This window comes from Meles meles, chromosome 2 (genome assembly GCF_922984935.1).
Source record: "Meles meles chromosome 2, mMelMel3.1 paternal haplotype, whole genome shotgun sequence".
NCBI lineage: Eukaryota > Metazoa > Chordata > Mammalia > Carnivora > Mustelidae > Meles > Meles meles.
Genome location: NC_060067.1, coordinates 13,549,002 through 13,571,075, shown reverse-complemented (window position 1 = coordinate 13,571,075; position 22,074 = coordinate 13,549,002). Strand labels below are relative to the sequence as shown.

The window sequence follows — 22,074 nt, the reverse complement described above, 5'->3', positions numbered from 1 at the left end:
ATCAACTTTAAATAGATTCCTATATACACAGAATATTACATATGAACCTCATGTTAATACCATAAGTAAAAACCCTGTAATGGAAACACAAAACAAAACAAAACAAAAAAAAGAGATTAAAAGCATAACATTAAAGAAAGTCATAAAATCACGAGAGCAAAAAAAAAAAAAAAAAGAAACAGAAAACAATGAAAAAAGTCACAGTAAGTACACACCTATCGATAATTGCTCTAAATGTAAATGGACTGAATGCTCTAATCAAAAAACACAGGGTGAGTGAATGGATAAAAAATTAGACCCATCAACATGCTGTCTACAATAAACTCATTTCATATCTAACCATACATACAAACTGAAATTAGGACCAAAAAAGACTCCATACTAATGGAAGTGAGAAAAAAAAAAAAGCTAGGGTAGCAATAACTACATCAAACAAAAAAAAACTTAAAAATAAAGACTACAAGACAGGGCACCTGGGTGGCTCAGTGGGTTAAAGCCTCTGCCTTCGGCTCAGGTCATGATCCCAGGGTCCTGGGATTGAGCCCCGCACTGGGCTCTCTGCTCAGTGGGGAGCCTGCTTCCTCCTCTCTCTCTGTCTGCCTCTCTGCCTACTTGTGATCTCTGTCAAATAAATAAATTAAATTTTTTTTTTTTTTTACAGGAGGACAACACATTTAGTTTTATTTCAATCAAATCACAACACTTTCTTTTCCAACCGCTGCAAAGTGCATCTACAATTTGCTATTACAGATCCACTTTTAAAAGGTTTCCTGACATTACAGCAAGCCTTTTTCCCCCCAAACAGAGGAATATTCCCAAATTCTTCCTCAAGTAAAAATAAAAACTCCATTCCAGTAAATGGTAATACATGAAATTACAGTAAACCAGACACTTAAAAGGACAGCCAAAAAAGTCTTCCAACAGTTTATTAGAAAGAATGTAGACATTTAAAAAAAAAAATCCCCACTGTCATGAACATAAATTGAGGTTTTCAGCCTGGGACAAGCTGAATCAAAAAAAGAAATAAAAAATCCAATAGTGTATTAACATTTTTTTTTCACTCATTTGCCATACTGACAGTGTAAATACAATTTGGTCTAAATGTACAGACTCTCAAGCAACAATGTACAGCCTTTCTTCGTCCTCCATGCTAAGAGATGTAAAAGTTTAAGGGTCAAACAATACCAAATGTACAGGCTTCAAAACCATCTAATTTAGGGCATTCACTAGTTTTAGCTAAGATACATCTGGAACACCGACAAGTGATTACTTACAATAATGTGAAGTGTAACTTCTTTGAAAAATAAAAACTTTAGTGGAATAATCCTGGAGGATATACCAGAGGACAAGTTACCAAGATTAAGGTATCAACCAATTTGTTTCATCAGCCACTTTTGAGTCCATTTTCTAAAATCTAAAATTTAGTTATCTTTCTTCTAAGCCAAGAGCTTCCTACCATGTCAGTATCTATGTTACGAAGTAAAGGAGACTGAGGTGAAATGTTTTTATTTATCACAACTGCTGTGTCAATTGCCTAGGACCTCAACAGCATCATGGAAGTTTGGGAAAAGTTCATGCATAAGGTTATTGCCTTAGCTGACTTAAAACTGCCCCATACAATGGTAGTGGCTCAGTGGGTTAAAGCCTCTGCCTTCGGCTCAGGTCATGATCCCAGGGTCCTGGGATTGAGCCCCGCACTGGGCTCTCTGCTCAGTGGGGAGCCTGCTTCCTCCTCTCTCTCTGTCTGCCTCTCTGCCTACTTGTGATCTCTGTCAAATAAATAAATAAAATCTTAAAAAAAAAAAAAAAGACTACAAGAGACAAAGGAGGGAATTATATAATTATGCAGGATCAATCCAACAAGAGGATTTAACAGTTGTAAGTATACATGAACCCAACACAGGAACACTTAAATATATAAAGTAAATACTAACAGACACAAAGAGAGAAACTGACAGTAGTACAACAGCAGTAGACTTCAGGGGTGCCTGGGTGGCTCAATGATATCAATGCTTATCTGTCTTTGGCTCAAATCATGATCACAGAGTCCTTGGATCAAGCCCCATGTCAGGCTCCCTACTCGGTGGGGAATCTGCTTCTCCCTTTCCCTCTGTCCCTTCCCCTACCTGTGTGTGTGCTCTCTAATAAAGAAATCATAAAAAAAAAAAAAAAAAAAAAGAATTGTCTTCACAGATGACATGATACTCTGTGGAAAATGCAAAAGATTCCACCACAAAATTGCCAGAATTCATATAGGAATTCAGGAAAGTAGTATAATATAAAATCAATGCAGAGAAATCAGTTGCATTTCTATACACTAACAATGAGACAGAAGAAGGAGAAATTAAAGAGTTGATCCTATTTACAATTGCACCAAAAAACATTAGATACCTAGGAATAAATCTAACCAAAGAAGCAAAGGATCTGTACTCAGAAAACTATAGAATACTCATGAAAGAAATTGAGGAAGACATAAAGTAATGGAAAAACATTCCATACTCATGGATCGGAACAACAAATATTGTGAAAATGTCTATTCTATCCAGAGCAATAAACAAGAAATATTGTGAAAATGTCTATGCTACCTAGAGCAATCTACACATTGAATGCAATCCCTATCGATATACCATCACCTTTTATCACAGAACTGGAACAACTCATTCTCAAATTTGTATGGAACCACAAAAGACCCCAAATAGCCAATAGAATCTTGAAAAAGAAAACCAAAGCTTGAGCAGCATCACAATTCCAGACTTCAAGCTCTATTACAAACTTCTAATCATCAAGAAAGTATGGTACGGGCACAAAAAAGACATATAGATCAATAGAAAAAAAGAAAGAACTTGGAAATGGACCCTCAACTCAACAATCAACTAATCTTTGACAAAGCAGTAAAGAATATCTGATGGAAAAAAAGACAGTCTCTTCAACAAATGGTGTTGGGAAAATTGGACAGCCACAGGCAGAAGTCTAAAACTGGATTATTCTCTTATACCATACACAAAACAAGCTTTTCAAAATGGATGAAAGACCAACATGTGAGATAGGAATCCAATAAAATCCTAAAGGAGAATTTAGGCAGCAACCTCTGTGACCTCAGCTACATCAACTTCTTGCTAGATACATCTTCAAAGGTAAAGGGAACCAAAGGTAAAAACGAACTACTGGGCCTTCATCAAGATAAAAAGCTTTTGCACAGCAAAGGAACAGTTGACAAAACCAAAAGACAACCAAGAGATTGGGAGAAGATATTTGCAAATGATGTATCAGATAAAGGGCTAATATCTACAATCTATAAAGAACTTACCAAACTCAACACCTAAAGAACAAATAATCCAGTCAAGAAATGGGCAGAAGACATGAACAGACACTTCTCCAAAGAAGGCATCCATATAGCCAACAGACACATGAAAAAATGCTCAACATCACTCAGCATCAGGGAAATACAAATCAAAACTACTAGAGATACCACCTCACACCAGTCAGAATGGCTAAAATTAGTAAGTCAGGAAATGTCATGTTGGCAAGGATGGGGGGAAAGGGGAACTCTCTTACACTGTTGGGAATGCAAGATGGTGCAGCCACTCTGGAAAACAGGATGGAGGCTCCTCAAAAAGTTAAAAACTAAGAGCTACCTTACAATCCAGCAATTATACTACTAGGTATTTACCCAAAGGACACACAAACAGTGATCCGAAGGGCACAGACACACCAATGTTTATAGTAGCAATGTCCATAATAGCCAAGTTATGGAAAAAGCCTAGATGTCCATAAACAGAGGAATGGATAAAGAAAATGTGGTAGGTATATACATTGGAATATTACTCAGCCAGCAGAAAACCTGCAATCTTGCCTCTTGCAACAACATAGATGGAACGAGAGGATATCACACCAAGCAAAATAAGTTAATCAGAAAAAGACAATTGTATGATTTTACTTATGTGTGGAATTTAAGAAACAAAACAGGATTCATAGGAGAAAGGAGGGGAAAATAAAACAAGACAAAATCCAAGAGACAAACCGTAAGAGACTCTTAATCATAGGAAACAAACTGAGGGTTGCTAGGGGAGGGGGAGATAGGGAAACGGGTGATGGGCATTAACGACGGTGATGGAATGAGCACTGGTATTATGTAAGACTGAGGAATCACTGACCTCTACCTTTGAAACCAATAATACATTACATGTTAACTGAATTTAAATAAAAAAATTTTTTAAAAACACTAATGAATCACTGAACTCTACCTGTGAAACTAATAAAACACTATATGTTAATTCAATTTAAATAAAATTAAATTTAAAAAATAAAGAAAAACTTATTTTCTTAAAAAGCAGCAGCAGAAAAAAAAGCAGTATTAATAAACTGAAACTCTCATAATCATTACAACTTTGGTTGTAAAATACTTAGGTTGTTAAAATTTACCATAACCATCTAGCTGATTTTCTTTTGGAAGTATTTCTCCTGAATTCTCAAGAGCTAGTTTTTGGAGTCAAACTTACATACTAACTTTATTATGAACTAATTTTGAAACATCCCAGAAGTTACAGCCACTCAACCTCTCTAATGTAAACTGTAGTTTCTTCCATCTGCCTAAAAAAATAAATAACAGATAAATAACAGAACCTACCTTATAGAGTTTTGTGCGATGTAACTTAATACAATGGTGTAAAATGCCTGACATATAGCAATTCATTGAACATTAGCTATTACTGTTTTTTTAACTTTATTTACTTACTTCCTTATTTTAAGTAATCTCTACACCCAACATGGGGCTCAAACTCATGACCCCAAGAGCAAGAGTCACATGTTCTTCTGACTGAGCCAGCCAGGTGTCCTGCTATTACCGTTTTTTTTTTTTTATTAAATGGGTAAAGCTGTATTTATAAGAACTTTCATGGTAGTACTATTTATATTTAGAAAACAAAAACCAAACTGAACACCATCTAAATGCTCCACAATAGAAAATTTATAAATCAGGGTAGTTATGTATGCATGTGTTTGTGTGTATACACATAAATCCACTAATTTTATCTAAACAATGCAAAGTTCTATATGCTAAGCTGACTTTGTTGGCTATATAATCAAATTCCTATGGTTTTACCTACTTTGCTTGCTAGAAGTTTCCAATTCTGAAAGTAGTTTATTAAAATCTCCCAGTCTAACTATACTGTTTAAGTAAAAATTTGGGTTTTTTTAAAACTTTTTTTCTTTATATATTTTATTTGATAAGTTGTTTGGTACATAAGCATTTTCTATCGTCTTCATTAATTTTTTATCATTACATGTCCTTCTTTATTCTGTTGTACTATTCAACCAAATCTGAGAGTCCCTACCTTATTAGAGGAATTCAATCCGTTATTTAGTATAACAAGTACCATCTTTCTTTTTATTCCTTCCATCTTACTTTATACTTAACTAGTTATTTTGCATTAATGCTTCTTTCTCATTTATATTGATTTGAGCAAATGACCGTATCTTTTTTTTTTTTTAAGATTTTATTTATTTATTTGACAGAGAGAGATCACAAGTAGACAGAGAGGCAGGCAGAGAGAGGGAGAGGGAAGCAGGCTCTGCGGGACTCAATCCCAGGACCCTGAGATCATGACCTGAGCCGAAGGCAGCGGCTTACCCACTGAGCCACCCAGGCGCCCTGACCGTATCTTTTTTTTCCCCTCCCTTGGTCATTTTCAAGTTTTACTGTGCTTTTTTCCCTCTAATATTGGTCACCTTCCCATTCTTGGCACTCAAAAATCAAATTCACATTTCTTATGATTATAAGAAATCGTAAGAATTTCTTATGAAATTCTTCTTTAACATAATCTTATGATTATGTTAAAAACTATAACCCTGACCAACATATGCTATCTTCTCCTTTTCTCACTCAGTAAAATAAAACATTTAGACTACTTTTACTACTGCTCTTCTGCCCCTATTCTCTTCCTTACCACATTAAGTTTTAATTAAAGATAGTATGGATTTCGAAGTATTATTATAAAAGTCATTATTTAACACTAATAAATCCCCATTCACATTAACATTAGGTATCAGCAATGAATTATTCACATCCTTGTGTAATAATCCCCTCCCCTAAGATGTAAGTGGGAACTGTGACTTTCTTCTCATCTGCAGAATATGGCAATAGTAACAGGGAATCACTCTGATTACATTATGATTATATATGTGACACTATCTATCATACATATAAGACACCATCGAGCAGAAGCAGAAATTCTGCCTTGCTGACTCTGAAGAACCAAGGTGCCATACTGTGAAGGGGCCTATGGAAAGGGTCAGGTGGCAAGAACTGCAGGTAGCCTTTAGAAGCTGAAAGTAATGGCCCATGGCTGAGAGCCTGCAAAAAAAACAGGTACCTCAGCCTCAGTTTCAAGGAACTGAAATCTAACAACCACATGAGCTTGGAATAGGACCTCAAACCTCAGATGAGACCACAACCCAGGCTGACACTTTTGACTCCTAAACAGAGAATCCAGCTAATCTGCGTCTGGGCTTCTGACCAAAAGAAAATATGGATAATAAATAAATGTGTGTTGTCTAAGCCACTAAATTGTGGTAATTTAGTACATAGCATCAGAAAACAAATACACATTATTTAAATTTAAGCACATATATTACAAGAATTATTCCTCACCACTGTTTCCTTTCTTTGGAGTCAGTTTTGATTTATATACTTAGTTAAAATACATGAGTATTTTATCAGAGGATCTAAAGTCAACTCAATCTTTGCATTATCTGCAAAGTAAATTCACTTACCAGAAAGGAAAATATCTTGGCTAGGTGCAGGATTACTAGATTGTAATATATTTCTTAAAATAGGCTATAGATGTTATTCTTCCAATGTTATACAGATCAACAGTACTCATCATTTTTTCTCCCTTATGTATATATTTTTCTGTCTAGAAGCTTCCTATAGTCTTGAAATTTAGGAATTTCATTCATTGATATCTAGAAGTGTATCTATTTCAATATTTTTGACTGGCATTTGGCAAACTCGTTCAAATAGCAGATTTAAGCCATCTTTAATTCAGGTAAGTTTTCTTTAATATACTTCTTTTAACTCTTTTCCTTCCTCCACCTTTTTCTCTTTTCTGGAAATCCTATTATTTGCAAGTTTTCTCAGCTGTCTCCATATTATTTCCACCTTTCTTCCTCACGCTTTCCATCTTTTCATATTTTGTCTCTGATAAACTTCTTCCATGTCAACACCAGTTACTAATTTAGCTCTCAGCAACAGTGATTACCCTTTAGTTTCACTTCATCTACTTTTTTTTTTTAAAGATTTTATTTATTTAACAGACAGAGATCGCAAGTAGGCGGAGAGGCAGGCAGAGAGAGGGAAGCAGGCTCCCCACTGAGCAGAGAGCCCGAAGTGGGGCTCGATCCCAGGACCCTGGGACCATGACCTGAGCCAAAAGCAGAGGCTTTAACCCACTGAGCCACCCAGGCGCCCCCATCTACTGACTTTATAAATTAAAAAAAAACAAAAAAAAACAAAAAAAAAAACAAAACTGAGCTTTTCAGTCCCAGAAAGTTTTCTATGCTAGAATGGAATCTCTGAAAATCCTCATATTTCTTTTATTGTTGAAACTGTTATGCATCTACTAACAAACATTCTAGCTCACCAGCAGTTGTCTACTTTCTTAGGCAAGATACTTGATTTTCCTCTCTCTAGTTGCTAAAGCTCTTGCTCAGAAACATTTTTATCTCTGTTTGCCTACTCCTGACTAGTTATCATTCCAATTTTCAAGGAAGTATTAAGCACTAAGAGGTAGAACAGTCTTCACATGGGCCCACAAAATATTGACAAAATGTGAGTTTTTGGTTGAAGCAATTTGAGGAAGCTTCAATTCTAGTGGTTTCCTTAGGTACAAGTGCAAAAGGTCTCATGAATCCTGACTGCAAATATACCATTGGGAACTGAAGAATTTTAATCCTCCATGGCCTCTTTATGGGTTCCCCAGCTCCCACCTTTGCCTACCTATGCCAGCTACTGCTTTGTTTGCAAATGAGCTGGATAAAAATGGGAGTTGTCAAATGTCATCTACCTAGCAGTTATTATTTACAGAATTCTCCACCCTAACTTCTTAGCCTGGGCAAAATCATGTTCCTTAATATGGGGCAAAGAGTGAGAGGGACACAAGATTTAATAAAGATCATCACTGGCCTATGATGACTTATTTTGAAATTCATAAAAACTAAACAAATAGCTTCAATTTATCTGCCAGTTAATCCAAATACTTCCTCTCTGTGTGAGAAGAATTAAGACCCATTTAGTAACAGAAGTTTTATAATATGAAGATATTAAAAGACAGAAATAATCTTACCTAACTTGTGATGTATTTTATCCTCTGGTATCACTGTAGATATTTTTACTCTTGAGTCACCTGCAAAATGCAAATGATAATCTCATGAGCAAAGGCTGCTAATTCCATGTTGAATTAAACTGTGTTAGTTGTCAATTTCAATATAAGTATTTTAATTAAATTTAACTTACAATGTTATTACTTCTTTTACTTTTTACTGCTGAGGAATAAAGACTAATGAAAAAACAGTGTAACATTTCTCTACATTTTACTACAATGTATATGTCTAAAGAGCCTAACAATTAAACATAACAAAAAAGAAGTAAGTTTTCTAGACTTGAGGTAAAATAAGCAACTTAGTACATTAAAATGTAGGGTGTAACAAAGAACAATCAAATGCTAATATTATGGAATATATGATCTTTCAAGATCTAAAATAGTACAAGTATACTAAATTTAGCAGTGTGCCAATTAGGCCAGAATTTTCAACTTTAGTATTGAAATAGCATCTAAACATAGCTGCCATTAATTCTTTCTCTTCCTATGCACAAATGTCATTCCTTATCAAGAAGCAGAGTCTAATTCCCTTTTCTCTGAATTCCCTTATTCCCTGAATCTCTGCTGATCTTAATGACCTGCTTGACCAACAGAACACAAACAAAATGACATTCTGGGACCTCAAAGGGTAAGTCCTAAGAAGATATTCAAGTTCCACCTGGGTCTCTTAGAACTTCACTTTGGAGAAAGACATCTTATGTGAGTCTGATCACCCCAAGACTACCATGCTGTGAGGAAACCCAAGCTAAGCACATGGAAAGAACATGCGGAGAAAAAAGATACATGTGACCAGCCCTCAACTGTTCCAGCCACACCAGTTAAGTGCTAAATATCTTTTTTGTTGTTGTTGTTAAAGACTTTTTAAGATTTTATTTATTTATTTGACAGAGATCACAAGCAGGCAGAGAAGCAGGCAAAGAGAGAGGAGGAAGCAGGCTCCCCACTGAGCAGAGAGCCCAATGTGGGGCTCGATCCCAGGACCCTGGGATCATGACCTGAGCCGAAGGCAGAGGCCTCAACCCACTGGGCCACCCAGTGGCCCCTAAGTGCTAAATATCTAAGTGAAAAAAGTCACCCTGGACTTCCAACCAGTTGAGCTTTCAAATGACTCCAGGTCCAGCAGCTTGCATTTTAAGTATGAATGCATGAGAAAGCCCAAGTAAGAACTGCCCAACTAAGCCAAGTCAACCCAAGAACACTGAGAGATGGGGCACCTGGGTGGCTCAGTGGATTAAGCCGCTGCCTTCGGCTCAGGTCATGATCTCAGGGTCCTGGGATCGAGCCCCGCATCGGGCTCTCTGCTCCGCGGGGAGCCTACTTCCTCCTCTCTCTCTGCCTGCCTCTCTGCCTACTTGTGATCTCTCTCTCTGTCAAATAAATAAATAAAATCTTTAAAAAAAAAAAAAAAGAACACTGAGAGATAAAAAATCAATTGTTATACTAAGCCACTAAGTTTTGTGTGTTTATTATGGAGCAACATGTAACCAGGACACTTAATGTCCATGAATGTCCTAAACTTTTGATACAATTTTATATGTAATATGCATTTCCTAAAAAATAAGTCTAAGCTCTCATTATATTCTCAAATAAGTCCACGATACAAAAAGACTGTTTAAAATGACTGAACTGGGGCACCTGGCTGGAGGCAATCCTTTAAGCGTCTCTTTGATTTCAGCTCAGGTCATGAAATTGAGCCCCAAGTTGGGTACCATGCTGAGCATGGAACGAGCTTTAGATTTTCTCTCTCCCTTTCCCTCTGCCCTTCCCCATCCCACTCACACATGATGCACACCCACTCTAAAAAAAAAAAAAAAAAAAAAGTTAAAATTAAATGACTGAATTAGGTACTTTAAACTTTAGTGATCATAAAATCTAATTTCCCTGTCCAGAACTGGCAAATCTATAGAGATCTATAAAAAATAAAAGTAGATTAGTGGATGCCACAGGCTTAAAAGGTATGGAGAGGTGAGGGAATGAAAGGTGCCTGCTAAAGATAGAGAATACGGGGTTTCTTCTGGGGATGATAAAAACATTCTAAAATTTACTGTGGTGATGGTTACATACCATTGAATTACATCCCATAAATGGTTAAATTTTACAGTATGCTGACTATCTCAATATACATCTTAATAAAGCTGTTACCAAAAAAAAACTAATTATCAGCAACCCCCACTGGAAAAAGTAGAAGCTAGTCACTGAAAATTCTTAAATAGCAGTGAGCTGAGGGAAGGTGATGGGATCAAAGAAAGAATGAAGCAAATAAGTAAATACACTGAGGATAGTCCACTGACAAAGCCTAGAAGTAATGATATCCCAGTAACAGTGAGTACACCAAGCACCCAGATCTGAGTTTCTAAATGCCATTCTCCACTAAAAAGAACCAGGTTCCCAAGGAGAAATAAGCGATTCCAGAGCTGAGACAAGGGAAGTAGGCCAGAACATCTTAAGCCCCCCCTCCCAAAAAAAAAAAGAGTATTCGAAGAGCCAGAAATGTAATCAAAGGACAAAAGAACCAGTTTGAAAGGATGCCTACTGACCAAATCTGACATAATTTGAGTATCAGAATAAATGAAAGAGATTACAACCATCAAATAAAATAGGTATCCAATAGCAGCCCATAATTATATAGATAAACAAATCAAGAGAAGCGGTAAGAAAAACTATTTCACAGAGAATGCCACTAATTAAAAGATAGGAATTAGGAAAATAGAACAGCACAATTTGGTATCATCATTAGTGGCTGATGATTTGAGTGGGGGTCTTCAACAGATGCTAAGATTGTGTGAAGGTTTGAAAAGAAACATATTAGATAATAGCATCAGAATATCACACTGCAAAATACTTACCAATTATAAAAGGGAACAACCGTCTCTTTAGACTAGAGATAATAACTTGAACAGGTGATCAAGACTAACATCACCAACAGCAGACGGGCAAACACTGTGTCTCCTAATGTGAGCCCAAAGAAGAGAGCATCATTTCTGTACTACTTCTGTCACCTGTGCGTGGCTGGCATCTGATCATGAGGAAACATCAGAAAGACTCAGGTAGAACGTCATTCTAAAGAATAAGAAGTTGTACTTTCTCAAAAAATGTAAAGCTCAGGAAAGTTAGAAAATGCCTGTTGAACTGTTCCTTGTTGAAAGAAACTTAATGGACATGAGAGCTAAATGCAATCTATGATCCTGACTTGGATCCTGAACCAGAACACTAATGGAACTACTGGTGAAATCTGCAGGAATCAATGAAAGAATACTAGTGTAATATTAACGTTGATTTCCGGACGTGGATGGTTAAAATGTGATTATGGGGGCGCCTGGGTGGCTCAGTGGGTTAAAGCCTCTGCCTTCGGCTCAGGTCATGATCCCAGGGTCCTGGGATCGAGCCCCGCATCGGGCTCTCTGCTGGGCAGGGAGCCTGCTTCCTCCTCTCTCTCTGCCTGCCTCTCTGCCTGCTTGTGATTCTGTCTGTCAAATAAATAAATAAAATCTTTAAAAAAAAAAATTAAAAAAAATAAAATGTGATTATGTTCTTGTCTTACATCGTATCTGCATACATTTACACACAATACTATGTCTGCAACTTCTTTTCAAATAGTACAGAAAAGGCTAATAATAATGCCAAAGCAATCTTGAGAAAGAACAAAACTGGAGGTATCACAATACCAGACCAAGATATACTACAAAGCTGTAGTATATCAAAACAGTATGATACTAGCACAAAAAGAGACACATAGATCAATGGAATAAAAGAGAGAATCCGCTATAAATTCATGCTTATATAATCAATTAATCTATGACAAAGGAGGCAAGAATATACAACAGGGAAAAGACAGCATATTCAACCAATGGTGTTGGAAAAAATGGAGAGCTACATGCAAAAAAAAAAAAAAAGTAACAGGACCACACTTTCTTACACTTTACACAAAAATAAACTCAAAATGGATTACCAAACTGAAAGTTAAGACCTGAAATGATAAAACTCCTAGGAGAAAACAGAGGCAATAATCTCATTGACATTGGCTATAGCAACATTTTTCTAGATATGTCTCCTCAGGCAAGGGAAACAAAAGCAAAAATAAACTATTAGAACTACATCAAAATAAAAAACTTTTGCATAGCAAAGGAAACCAACAACAAAATGAAAAGGCAACCTACTGAATGGGAGAAGATTATTTTCAAATGATATATATATATATAGATAGATAGATAGATAGATAGATATATTTTTTTTTTTTTGAAGATTTTACTTATATTTGACAGAGATCTCAAATAGGCAGAGAGGCAGGCAGAGAGAGGGGAGAAGCAGGTTCCCTGCTGAGCAGAGATTCCCAATGCGGGGCTCAATCCCAGGACCGAGATCATGACCTGAGCAGGAGGCAGAGGCTTAACCAACTGAGTCACCCAGGCACCTGCAAATGATATATTCAATAATGGGTTAATATTCAAAATACATAAAAAACTCAACACAACACCAAAATATCAAATAATCTGATTTAAAAATGAGCAGAGGGGGCGCCTGGGTGGCTCAGTGGGTTAAAGCCTCTGCCTTTGGCTCAGGTCATGGTCCCAGGGTCCTGGGATCGAACCCCGCATCGGGCTCTCTGCTCAACGGGGAGCCTGCTTCCCTTTCTCTCTCTCTGGCTGCCTCTCTGCCTACCTGTGATCTTTATCTGTCAAATAAATAAATAAGATCTTTAAAAAAAAAAACAAAATAAAATAAAAATAAAAAATAAAATGAGCAGAGGACCTGAATAGACATTTTTTTCCAGAGATGACATCCAGATGGGTGAAGCTCAACATCACTCATCATCAGGGAAATGCAAATCAAAACCACAATGATCTACCACCTTATATCTGGCAGAATGGCTAGAATCAAAAAGGTAAGAAACATGCTGGCGAGGATGTGAAGAAAAATGAAACTTCATGCATGCTGATAGAAATGCAACCTGGTGCAGCCACTGTGGAAAACAGCATGGAAGTTACTCAAAAAATTAAAAATAGAATTATCATGTGATCCAGTAATTCCACTACTCGATGTTTACCCAAAGAAAACAAACACACTAATTTAAAACATATGTTGCACCTTTATGTTTACTGCAGCATTATCTGTAATAGTCAAGATATAGAAACAACCCAAGTGTCCATCCATAGATGAATGGATAAAGATGATGTGGTATGTATACAAACCACACACACACACACACACACACACACACTCAGTACTCAGTACTCAGGCATAAAAACTGACATCTTGCCTTTTGCAACGACACGAATAGAGAATATAATGCTAAGTGAAACATGTCAGTCAGAGAAAGACAAATACAGTATGATCTCACTCATATGTGGATTTTGTTTTTTAAAGACTGTATTTATTGATTTAAGAGAAAGAGGGAGACCACGAGAGAGAAAGAGCACGAGCAGGAGGTAGAGGCAGAGGGAGAGGGAGAAGCAGACTCCCCACTGAGCAGGGAGCCCAAGGTGGCCCTCGATCCCAGGACCCTGGGATCATGACCTGAGCCAAAGGCAGACACTTAACCGACTGAGCCACCGAGACACCCCACTCACATGTGGAATTTAAAAAACAAAACAAATGAACAAAGAAAACAATAAACAAACAAAAAAACAGAGTCTTAAATAGAGAGAACATACTGGCAGTTGCCAGAGGAAAGGTGGGTGAGGGACGAGTGACACAGATAAAGGAGTTTAAGACTATACTTATAATGAGCACTAAATTAAGTATAAAAATGCTAAATCATTATACTTTATACCTAAAACTAACGTAACACTGTATGTTAACCATACTTCAATAAAAAACACATTTTTTAAGGGGCGCGTAGGTGGCTCAGTCAGTTGAGTTGTCTGTCTTTTGATCTCAGCTCAGGTCTTGACCTTGGGGTGTTCAGGCCCCATGTTGGGCTCCATGTTGGGCTCCATGTTGGGTGTGGAGCCTACATAAAAAAAACATTTTTTTAAAGGCTAATGACAAGAAATGTGTATAAACATATATGTAGTGGAGGCAGGGAGGGAGATGAAACAAATGCTGTAAAATACTAACAACTGTGGAATCTGGGTGAAGCAGATACGGGAATTCAGAATGTTTAAAATTAATAATTTCTAAAAGTTAATATTTTAATAAATTTAGTAACTTCCAAAAAATTATTTTTAAAAAATAGCAATGAAGAGATAACTCCTGCATTTCAAACATTAAAGAATCCTAGTAAGCATGGAGATAGAAGAAAACAGGTTCTCTACAAAGAAAACAAGAAATAGGTCTGCCTTTAAATTTCTACTCCTAAGCATTAGCTATTGCGAAACAAAAGGTCAATAGTCAGCTAGTTTATTTATTTTATTTTTTTAAAGATTTTATTTATTTATTTGACAGAGAGAAATCACAACAAGGCAGAGAGGCAGGCAGAGAGAGAGAGAGAGGGAAGCAGAGAGCCCGACGCGGGACCCGATCCCAGGACCCTGAGATCACGACCCGAGCCGAAGGCAATGGCCCAACCCACTGAGCCACCCAGGTGCCCTAGTCAGCTAGTTTAAAGGAAAAAGGATTATGACTCAAAGATTATTTTTACTATTCAACTAGTTGTACCAAAAAAAAAAAAAAAAAAAATTCCTGAACTCTTGCTGTTATATGTGAGAATGTCTACCAACTTACAAGGAAGTAACAAGGCTATCTGTTTGACAGTAAGTATAAATGTGTTAAACATTTATTAAAGGAAAAAATACTGACAGAAAGTTAAAAATAAAAATTCAATCATGTACTGTTTCTAAACCACTTTGTTTTAGGTCTGTAAGAAAGGTTAAGTAAAAAGATAAAAAAAGAACAATGAACCAAAAGAAACTAGGGGTCATAATATTAATATTAGACAAAATAGACTACAAGGTAAAAGCACTGTAGCAAGTTCAAAAAGATAAATTGGGGGGGCGCCTGGGTGGCTCAGCAGGTTAAACCTCTGCCTTTGGCTTGGGTTATGATCTCGGGTCGTGATGCTGGGGTCCTGGGATCGAGCCCCATATCCAGCTCTCTGGTCAGCAGGGAGCTTGCTTCCCTCTCTCTCTCTGCCTGCCTCCTTCCTACTTGTGATCCCTCTCTGTCAAATAAATAAATAAAATCTTAAAAAAAAAAAAAAAGAAGAAGATAAATTTGACCAAAGCAGGTACATTCCATATAAAGGCTTACATGCTTAGTAACAGCACTGAAACATACAGCGCAAACACTGCAGAAAATATAAGGGAAAAAAAAGCAGACTATTGTAGTGGAAACACTTTACTTCAACTCTGGCAGTCTTCAGCAGGTTTCACAAATCACAAGCAAGGATATAAAGGATCAAATTAATATCTAATGTAATATGTCCAATTCTAATATCCTGTTCTTTTCCCCCAAATCTGCTCCTTCCCTAACAGTCTTCAAATCAAGTAATGACAACATAATTCTTTCAGGTGCTCAAGCCTAAAGCCTTAAAGTTATCCCTGATATCTCTTTCTTACATCCCACATCCCATCTACCAGGAAATGCTGTTGATTTTATCTTTGAAACTATTCAAAACCCTACTACTGTTGTCCACCTTCCACTGCGACCACCCTAGTCTAAGCAAACTCTCAGTGGGATTATTATTATTAATTATTATTATTAATGTCTCACCAACCAGTCTCCCTGCCTTCAACTTTAATACTAGCCCCCTCAAACTCACCAGACCTTCCCTAACACAGCAGCCAGTCATTCTGTTTATAGGTCTATCATGTCTCTCCTCTGCTCAAAACCCTCCAATGTATTATCAACTCTCAGGAAAAGCTTTTGCAAAAATCCTTAAAATAGAACATCCTATGTGATCTTTCATTCTTGTTATCTCTGTGACATCATCTCCTAAAACTTACCCTTCTCTTCCTTTGCTCTACCCAGTCTCCTTAGTGTTTCCTGCCATCAGACTCATTATCGTATCAGAACTGTCCTTGTTCTTCCCTCGACTTGAGGTATTTCCTCATACAGCTACATGATTTGCTTCCTCCTCTTTTTCGCATTTTCCGGTCACGTCCTCAGTAATGCCTTTTCTGCCCATCTACCTAAGCATGTAACCACCATTTCCCACCACAAAATCCCTGCTTTATTATTCTACTCTCAATCCAGCAAATCCTAAGTTTTGCTATCATTTTTTATTGTCTTCTATGCTGGTCCCCCAGAAAGTAGGCTCCAGGTGGACAGAAGTTTTTGTCACTTTTGTTCACTACCACATCTGCAGCCTCTAGAAGAATACATAGTAAATATTCCATAATATTCTATAAATACTAAAGAGTTCTGGGGCACCTGGGTGTAAGCATTTGCCTTCGGCTCAGGTCATATCTCAGGGTTCTGGAATCAAGTCCTGTGTCGGGCTCCCTGCTCAACAGGGAATCTGTTTCTCCCTCTTCCTCTCAAATGCCCACTCATTTTCTCTCAAGTAAATAAAAATCTTTAAAAATTAAAAAAATTTGAGTTCCATAAATATTCAAAATATATTAAAAAATAAATACATGCGGGGCGCCTGGGTGGTGGCTCAGTGGATTAAGCCGCTGCCTTCGGCTCAGGTCATGATCTCAGGGTCCTGGGATCGAGCCCCGCATCGGGCTCTCTGCTCTGCAGGGAGCCTGCTTCCTCCTCTCTCTCTGCCTGTCTCTCTGACTACTTGTGATCTCTCTCTCTGTCAAATAAATAAATAAAATCTTAAAAAAATATATATATATACATGCACTTATATCAATAAAATAAGTGGATATATATTTCTATATCCATACATGTACACAAAAGAATAGTATTCTTTTTCAAGCACCTATAGGAGAACCCATGAATTTTATATGTTCTAAGCATACTACAGATCATAAAGAAAACCTTAATAAATTCAAAAAATAAATAATACAAGCCAAAATTCCCTAGCACAATGAAATGAAATTAGAAATTGTTAACAAAGAACAAAACACTTCAGAATAACAGCCAACATAATAATGTTTTAACATAAGCCAGATATTAAACTAAACAAGAAAGCTAAGGGATTAGAAATGATATTCCAATTTTACAGATAAGTATGCTGAAGGGAAGAGCAATGAAATTTTTTACTTAAAATAACATAGTAAATAAGTGCTACTAGAGTTTGACTCTACCAAGGGACTCTGGGGGCCAAGGTGTTGACAAATACATCCTTAAAAAACTCCTGAGTCGAAGAAAAATCACTGTAATTTAGGGTATACTACAGTAAGAATACAACATTTGGGGTGATCTGAGTGGCTCAGTTGGTTTAATATCTAATTCTTGATTTCAGCTAGGCCATGAACTCAGGGTTGTGAGACCGAGTCCTATGTCAGGCTCTGCAATCAACAAGGAGTCTGCTGGAGATTCTCTCTCCCTATGCCCCTCCTCCTGACCTTCCCCCTGCTTGTGCTCTTTCTTTCTCTCTTTCTAAAATAAAAGAATAAATCTTTAAAAAAGAAAAAACACAATATTTAAAAAGTTGTAAAACTGGGGCACCTGGGTGGTTCAGTAGGTTGAGAGTCTCGATTTTGGCTCAGGTCCTGATCTCAGGGTCATGAGATCAAGCCCCAGATGGGGCTCCACACTCAGCACAGAATCTGGTTCAGATTCTCTCTCTCCCTCTTGCTCTGCCCCAACCCCGCTCACACTACAAATAAATAAACAAATAAAATCTTTTTAAAGATTTTAAAAATAAATAAAAAGCTATAAAATTAAGATAAAACTGTAGTGAGGAAAATTGTTTTTTCAAATAAAAAATTTATCATATAGAAATAGAAAAATAATAAGAAAGCATTCAACTTAGAGGAGAAAAATAATAAAATAATTCTCAACACAGAGAGAAAAAAAAAATTTAAAAGGGGGCACATGGCTGGCTTGGTTGATAGAGCCTGCAACTCTTGTTATCAGCATTGCAGGTTCAAGCCCCAACTAAGTATAGAGATCCCTTAAAAATAGAATCTTTAAAAAAACAAATTCCACGTTCTGAGCATTTCAAGAGATGCAAATCAAAAGGAAAAAGAGAGATGTTGGATGGCTCAGTCAGCTTCAGATCATGATCTCAGGGTTGTGAGATGAGCTCTGAGCTCAGCAAGGAGTCTGTTTAAGATACCCTCCCTTTCCTTCTGGCCACCCCACTCCATGGCCAGCCCTGCTCATGGGCGCACCTGTGCGTGCTCTCTCTCAAAAAAAAAAAAAAAAAAAAAAAAAGAAGAGAGATTCCAATTTTAAAAAATAAAAAAATAGAAGGAAAATGAATTAGTGAATTAGGAAACAAAAAATAGTATAACAGATTAAATTCCAAGCACATTCTTTTTTTTTTTTAAAGATTTTATTTATTTATTTGACAGAGAGAGATCACAAGTAGATAGAGAGGCAGGCAGAGAGAGAGAGGGAAGCAGGCTCCCTGCTGAGCAGAGAGCCCGATGCGGGACTCGATCCCAGGACCCTGAGATCACGACCTGAGCCGAAGGCAGCGGCTTAACCCACTGAGCCACCCAGGCGCCCCTCCAAGCACATTCTTTTTTTTTTTTTTTTTAATGTTTTTTTTTTTTAAGATTTTATTTATTAATTTTGACAGAGAGATCACAAGTAGGCAGAGAGGCAGGCAGAGAGAGTGAGAGGGAAGCAGGCTCCCTTCAGTGCAGAGAGCCCGACGTGGGACTCGATCCCAGGACCCTGAGATCATGACCTGAGCCGAAGGCAGCAGCTTAAACCACTGAGCCACCCAGGCGCCCTCCAAGCACATTCTTTAGCAGCATAAAAATTATAAAATTATTAAGAGGCATTTTAAAAACTGTACTATGTAAAGTTTCAAATATATTTAAAACAGAAAAAACAATATAATGAAACTGATATACCCATCATACAGCTACAGTATACGTGGCTAATCTTTCTTCATTTATACCCTTAACAGCTTAACATTTTTTTTTTAAAAGATTTATTTATTTCAGAGAGAGAAAGAGAGAGAGAAACTGCAAGGTGGGCAGAAAGAGAGGGAGAGAAAGTCACAAGTAAACTCTACACTGAGCATGAGCCCAACGCTGGGCCCTATCTTACAACACTAATATCATGACCTGAGCTGAAATCAACAATCAGGCACCCAACCAACTGTGACACCCAGACACCTCTTAACATTTTTCAATACTCAAGTAGATATTTTAAGTGTTAATTACTTCTTTATGTTCTACCTCAAAGAAAGGACTGACACTCTGTCATTCTTTCTCTCTTCCTCCCTCTATCAAACAGGTTTAAGATCTTACAAATCTCTAAATATACTAAGGCTCTTAAGAGTAAGTACTCAATACACACTTGCCACTGGCAACAATTTATATAAAACATAGCACACCCTACTCTGCATGCATAATGCCATAAATATCAAGACAACAAACAATAAATAATAACCTACTTGAAGTTTCCTGAACTTCCTTGTCATCCACATCAGAATTATTCTTTTCAGGTGTTAAATGATTCTTGAGCCTGAAAGGTCCACTTTAAGATAAAAAAGTAAACCATCAAATTTGTGCTTTTATAATACATATATCTCATTTTCTACCCTAATGGTCATTTTTCTCCCCAAAACAGCCAAAGGTTTCCTTCTTATAAACTAAGAGTGATGTTATAGATCACCAAAAGTATACTAACATGCCAAATAAAACAAAGAATCTAAAATTTAATCCTATAACTTTCAAACAGGACAAATACTGAATTATAACTTTTTAAACTTCATGAATTAATTATAAATTTTAATTTCAACTCAAGTAACATCCCTTGATAAATCAAATTATAAAAAAATTTAGAAATAAATCAGCTTTTCTTAATTAAAAAATATAGTCAGAAACAAGTCGAATTTAAAATATAGTCCAGAAATTGCTCAGAGATAATTCAGCTTATCCCAGTTCTAGATTTCTTTCCTTCCATTATGAACCCAGGATAGGCCTAGTAGTCATAACCCACCAAATAGTAAAGAAATCTTAGCCATCACTTAAAAGTCCTGAGAATCTGTTATAATTTACCATTCCTTCATTTTAAAAAGGGGTATATGATTTCAGATGGTTTGGTTTGTTCACTGAGTGTACCTGTTTTAAACACATACCCACAAATTCTTAAATACTCCTCTTTTCAAGAGAGAGAGCCTAATCCCCCATTCCTTGAATGTGGTCTGGACTTAATGACTAGTTTCCAACAAACAGTATGCAACTTCAGGCAGGCAATTTTAACCTCCATCATCGTCACACTTTCTCTTGGATTACTTGCTTTGTAAAAAGCCAGCTGTCATGCTGAACAGCCTTACGGAGAGGGCCACATAACAAGGACACATACAGCTAACAGCCATGGGAGCAAACTCCCTTATAAGTAGAACCTCCAGTCACAGTCAAGCCATCAAAGGACTACAGACCAGGTAGATATCTTAAATGCTACACCTCTCTGGAACTTCTGAGTAAGAACTAGCCAGCTAACCCAGACTTCTTGGCCACAGAAACTATGAAACCACAGATGTTTCCAAGCCACTGTTAAAGTTTGGGGTAATTTGTTACACAGCATTGAGTGACTAGTATAATGTAAATCCAATTATCCTTAGAACACATGCATACCTTCCTTCCAAAACTGAAGTCTTGGGCTCTCTAGGATCCAAGTTAGATTCTGCTGGTGTCTTGTGTGTAAATCCCTTGTTCTGAGACTCCAGATGAACATTTCGTTCACTCATATTATCTTGATCCTTTGTACTTCTTGTACCTCTGTGAAAATGTAAAGTGTAAAATTGTTTTCATTTCTCCATAAAATATTTCTTTCAGGAATAATACACAATGAGTAGACAATATAATACTGGCTGTAACAAATATTAGATAACCCTGTTTAGGTCCTAGGACTTACAACTAGCCTAGGAAGAAAATTTGATTCTAGGACCTACTAAGAAAAATTCTGAAATGGTACAGACCTGGCCTAAGATGGAGGTGATGACAAGGGGACACAAGGAGACATAACCTACAAGCAGCATATGATGTATATTACACATTTAATCAATCTTTTTTTTTTAATCCAAGTCAGCTTACTGAGGTACAGTAGGGTGCTCAGAGGGAATCAGGCTCATCTCTTTAACAGCTAACAGCTAATTAGTTTATCTCCAATACATGCAAATAGGATATACTATTCCCAGACTGTATAATATTTTTTTTCTTCTCTCACGTTCTGCTTCTAAGTCCTATATTTTAATTTGTTTCTTGACTCAGTCTATCAACCTACTCTTATATGTGAGAAAATAATGTGCATGCAACATGACTAAAGAACATGCAGACTTCAGTGCCATAATCACAATCTAAAGAAATAAAAGGGATTGTAAGAGAATACTATGAACAATTATGTCAACAAATTAGATAACCTAGATGAAATGGATAAATTCCTAAAGACACACAAATTACCAAAACTGATTCAAGAAGGAATAATCTCAAAAGACCTGTAACAAGAGAATACATCAGTAATCAAAAAAACTACCCAGGAAGAAAAGCCCAGGCCCAAATGGTTTCCCTGCTAAATTCTACCTAGCATTCAAAGAATACAAATTCTTCACAGACTCTTTCAAAAAACAGAAGAGAACTTCTCAACTCACTTTATAAAGCCAGGAATATCCTGATACCAAAACTGGACAAAGACATCACAAGAAAACTACAAGCCAAAAAACTCAACAACATAT

At 36.8% G+C, this 22,074-nt stretch overlaps 1 protein-coding gene across 2 annotated transcripts in view; it reads right to left on the bottom strand.

Annotated features, from left to right (window-relative positions):
- CENPC (centromere protein C) overlaps positions 1-22,074 on the bottom strand; it is a 100,933-nt gene that overhangs the window by 16,210 nt on the left and 62,649 nt on the right. For both annotated transcript variants that reach the window (XM_045997962.1, XM_045997963.1), the window contains 3 exons: positions 20,978-21,121; positions 19,792-19,874; positions 8,343-8,402 (listed from right to left, as the gene is read on the bottom strand). In XM_045997962.1, coding sequence (XP_045853918.1) covers positions 8,343-8,402; positions 19,792-19,874; positions 20,978-21,121 — 287 coding nt within the window. The remainder of the gene's footprint in view (positions 1-8,342; positions 8,403-19,791; positions 19,875-20,977; positions 21,122-22,074) is intronic.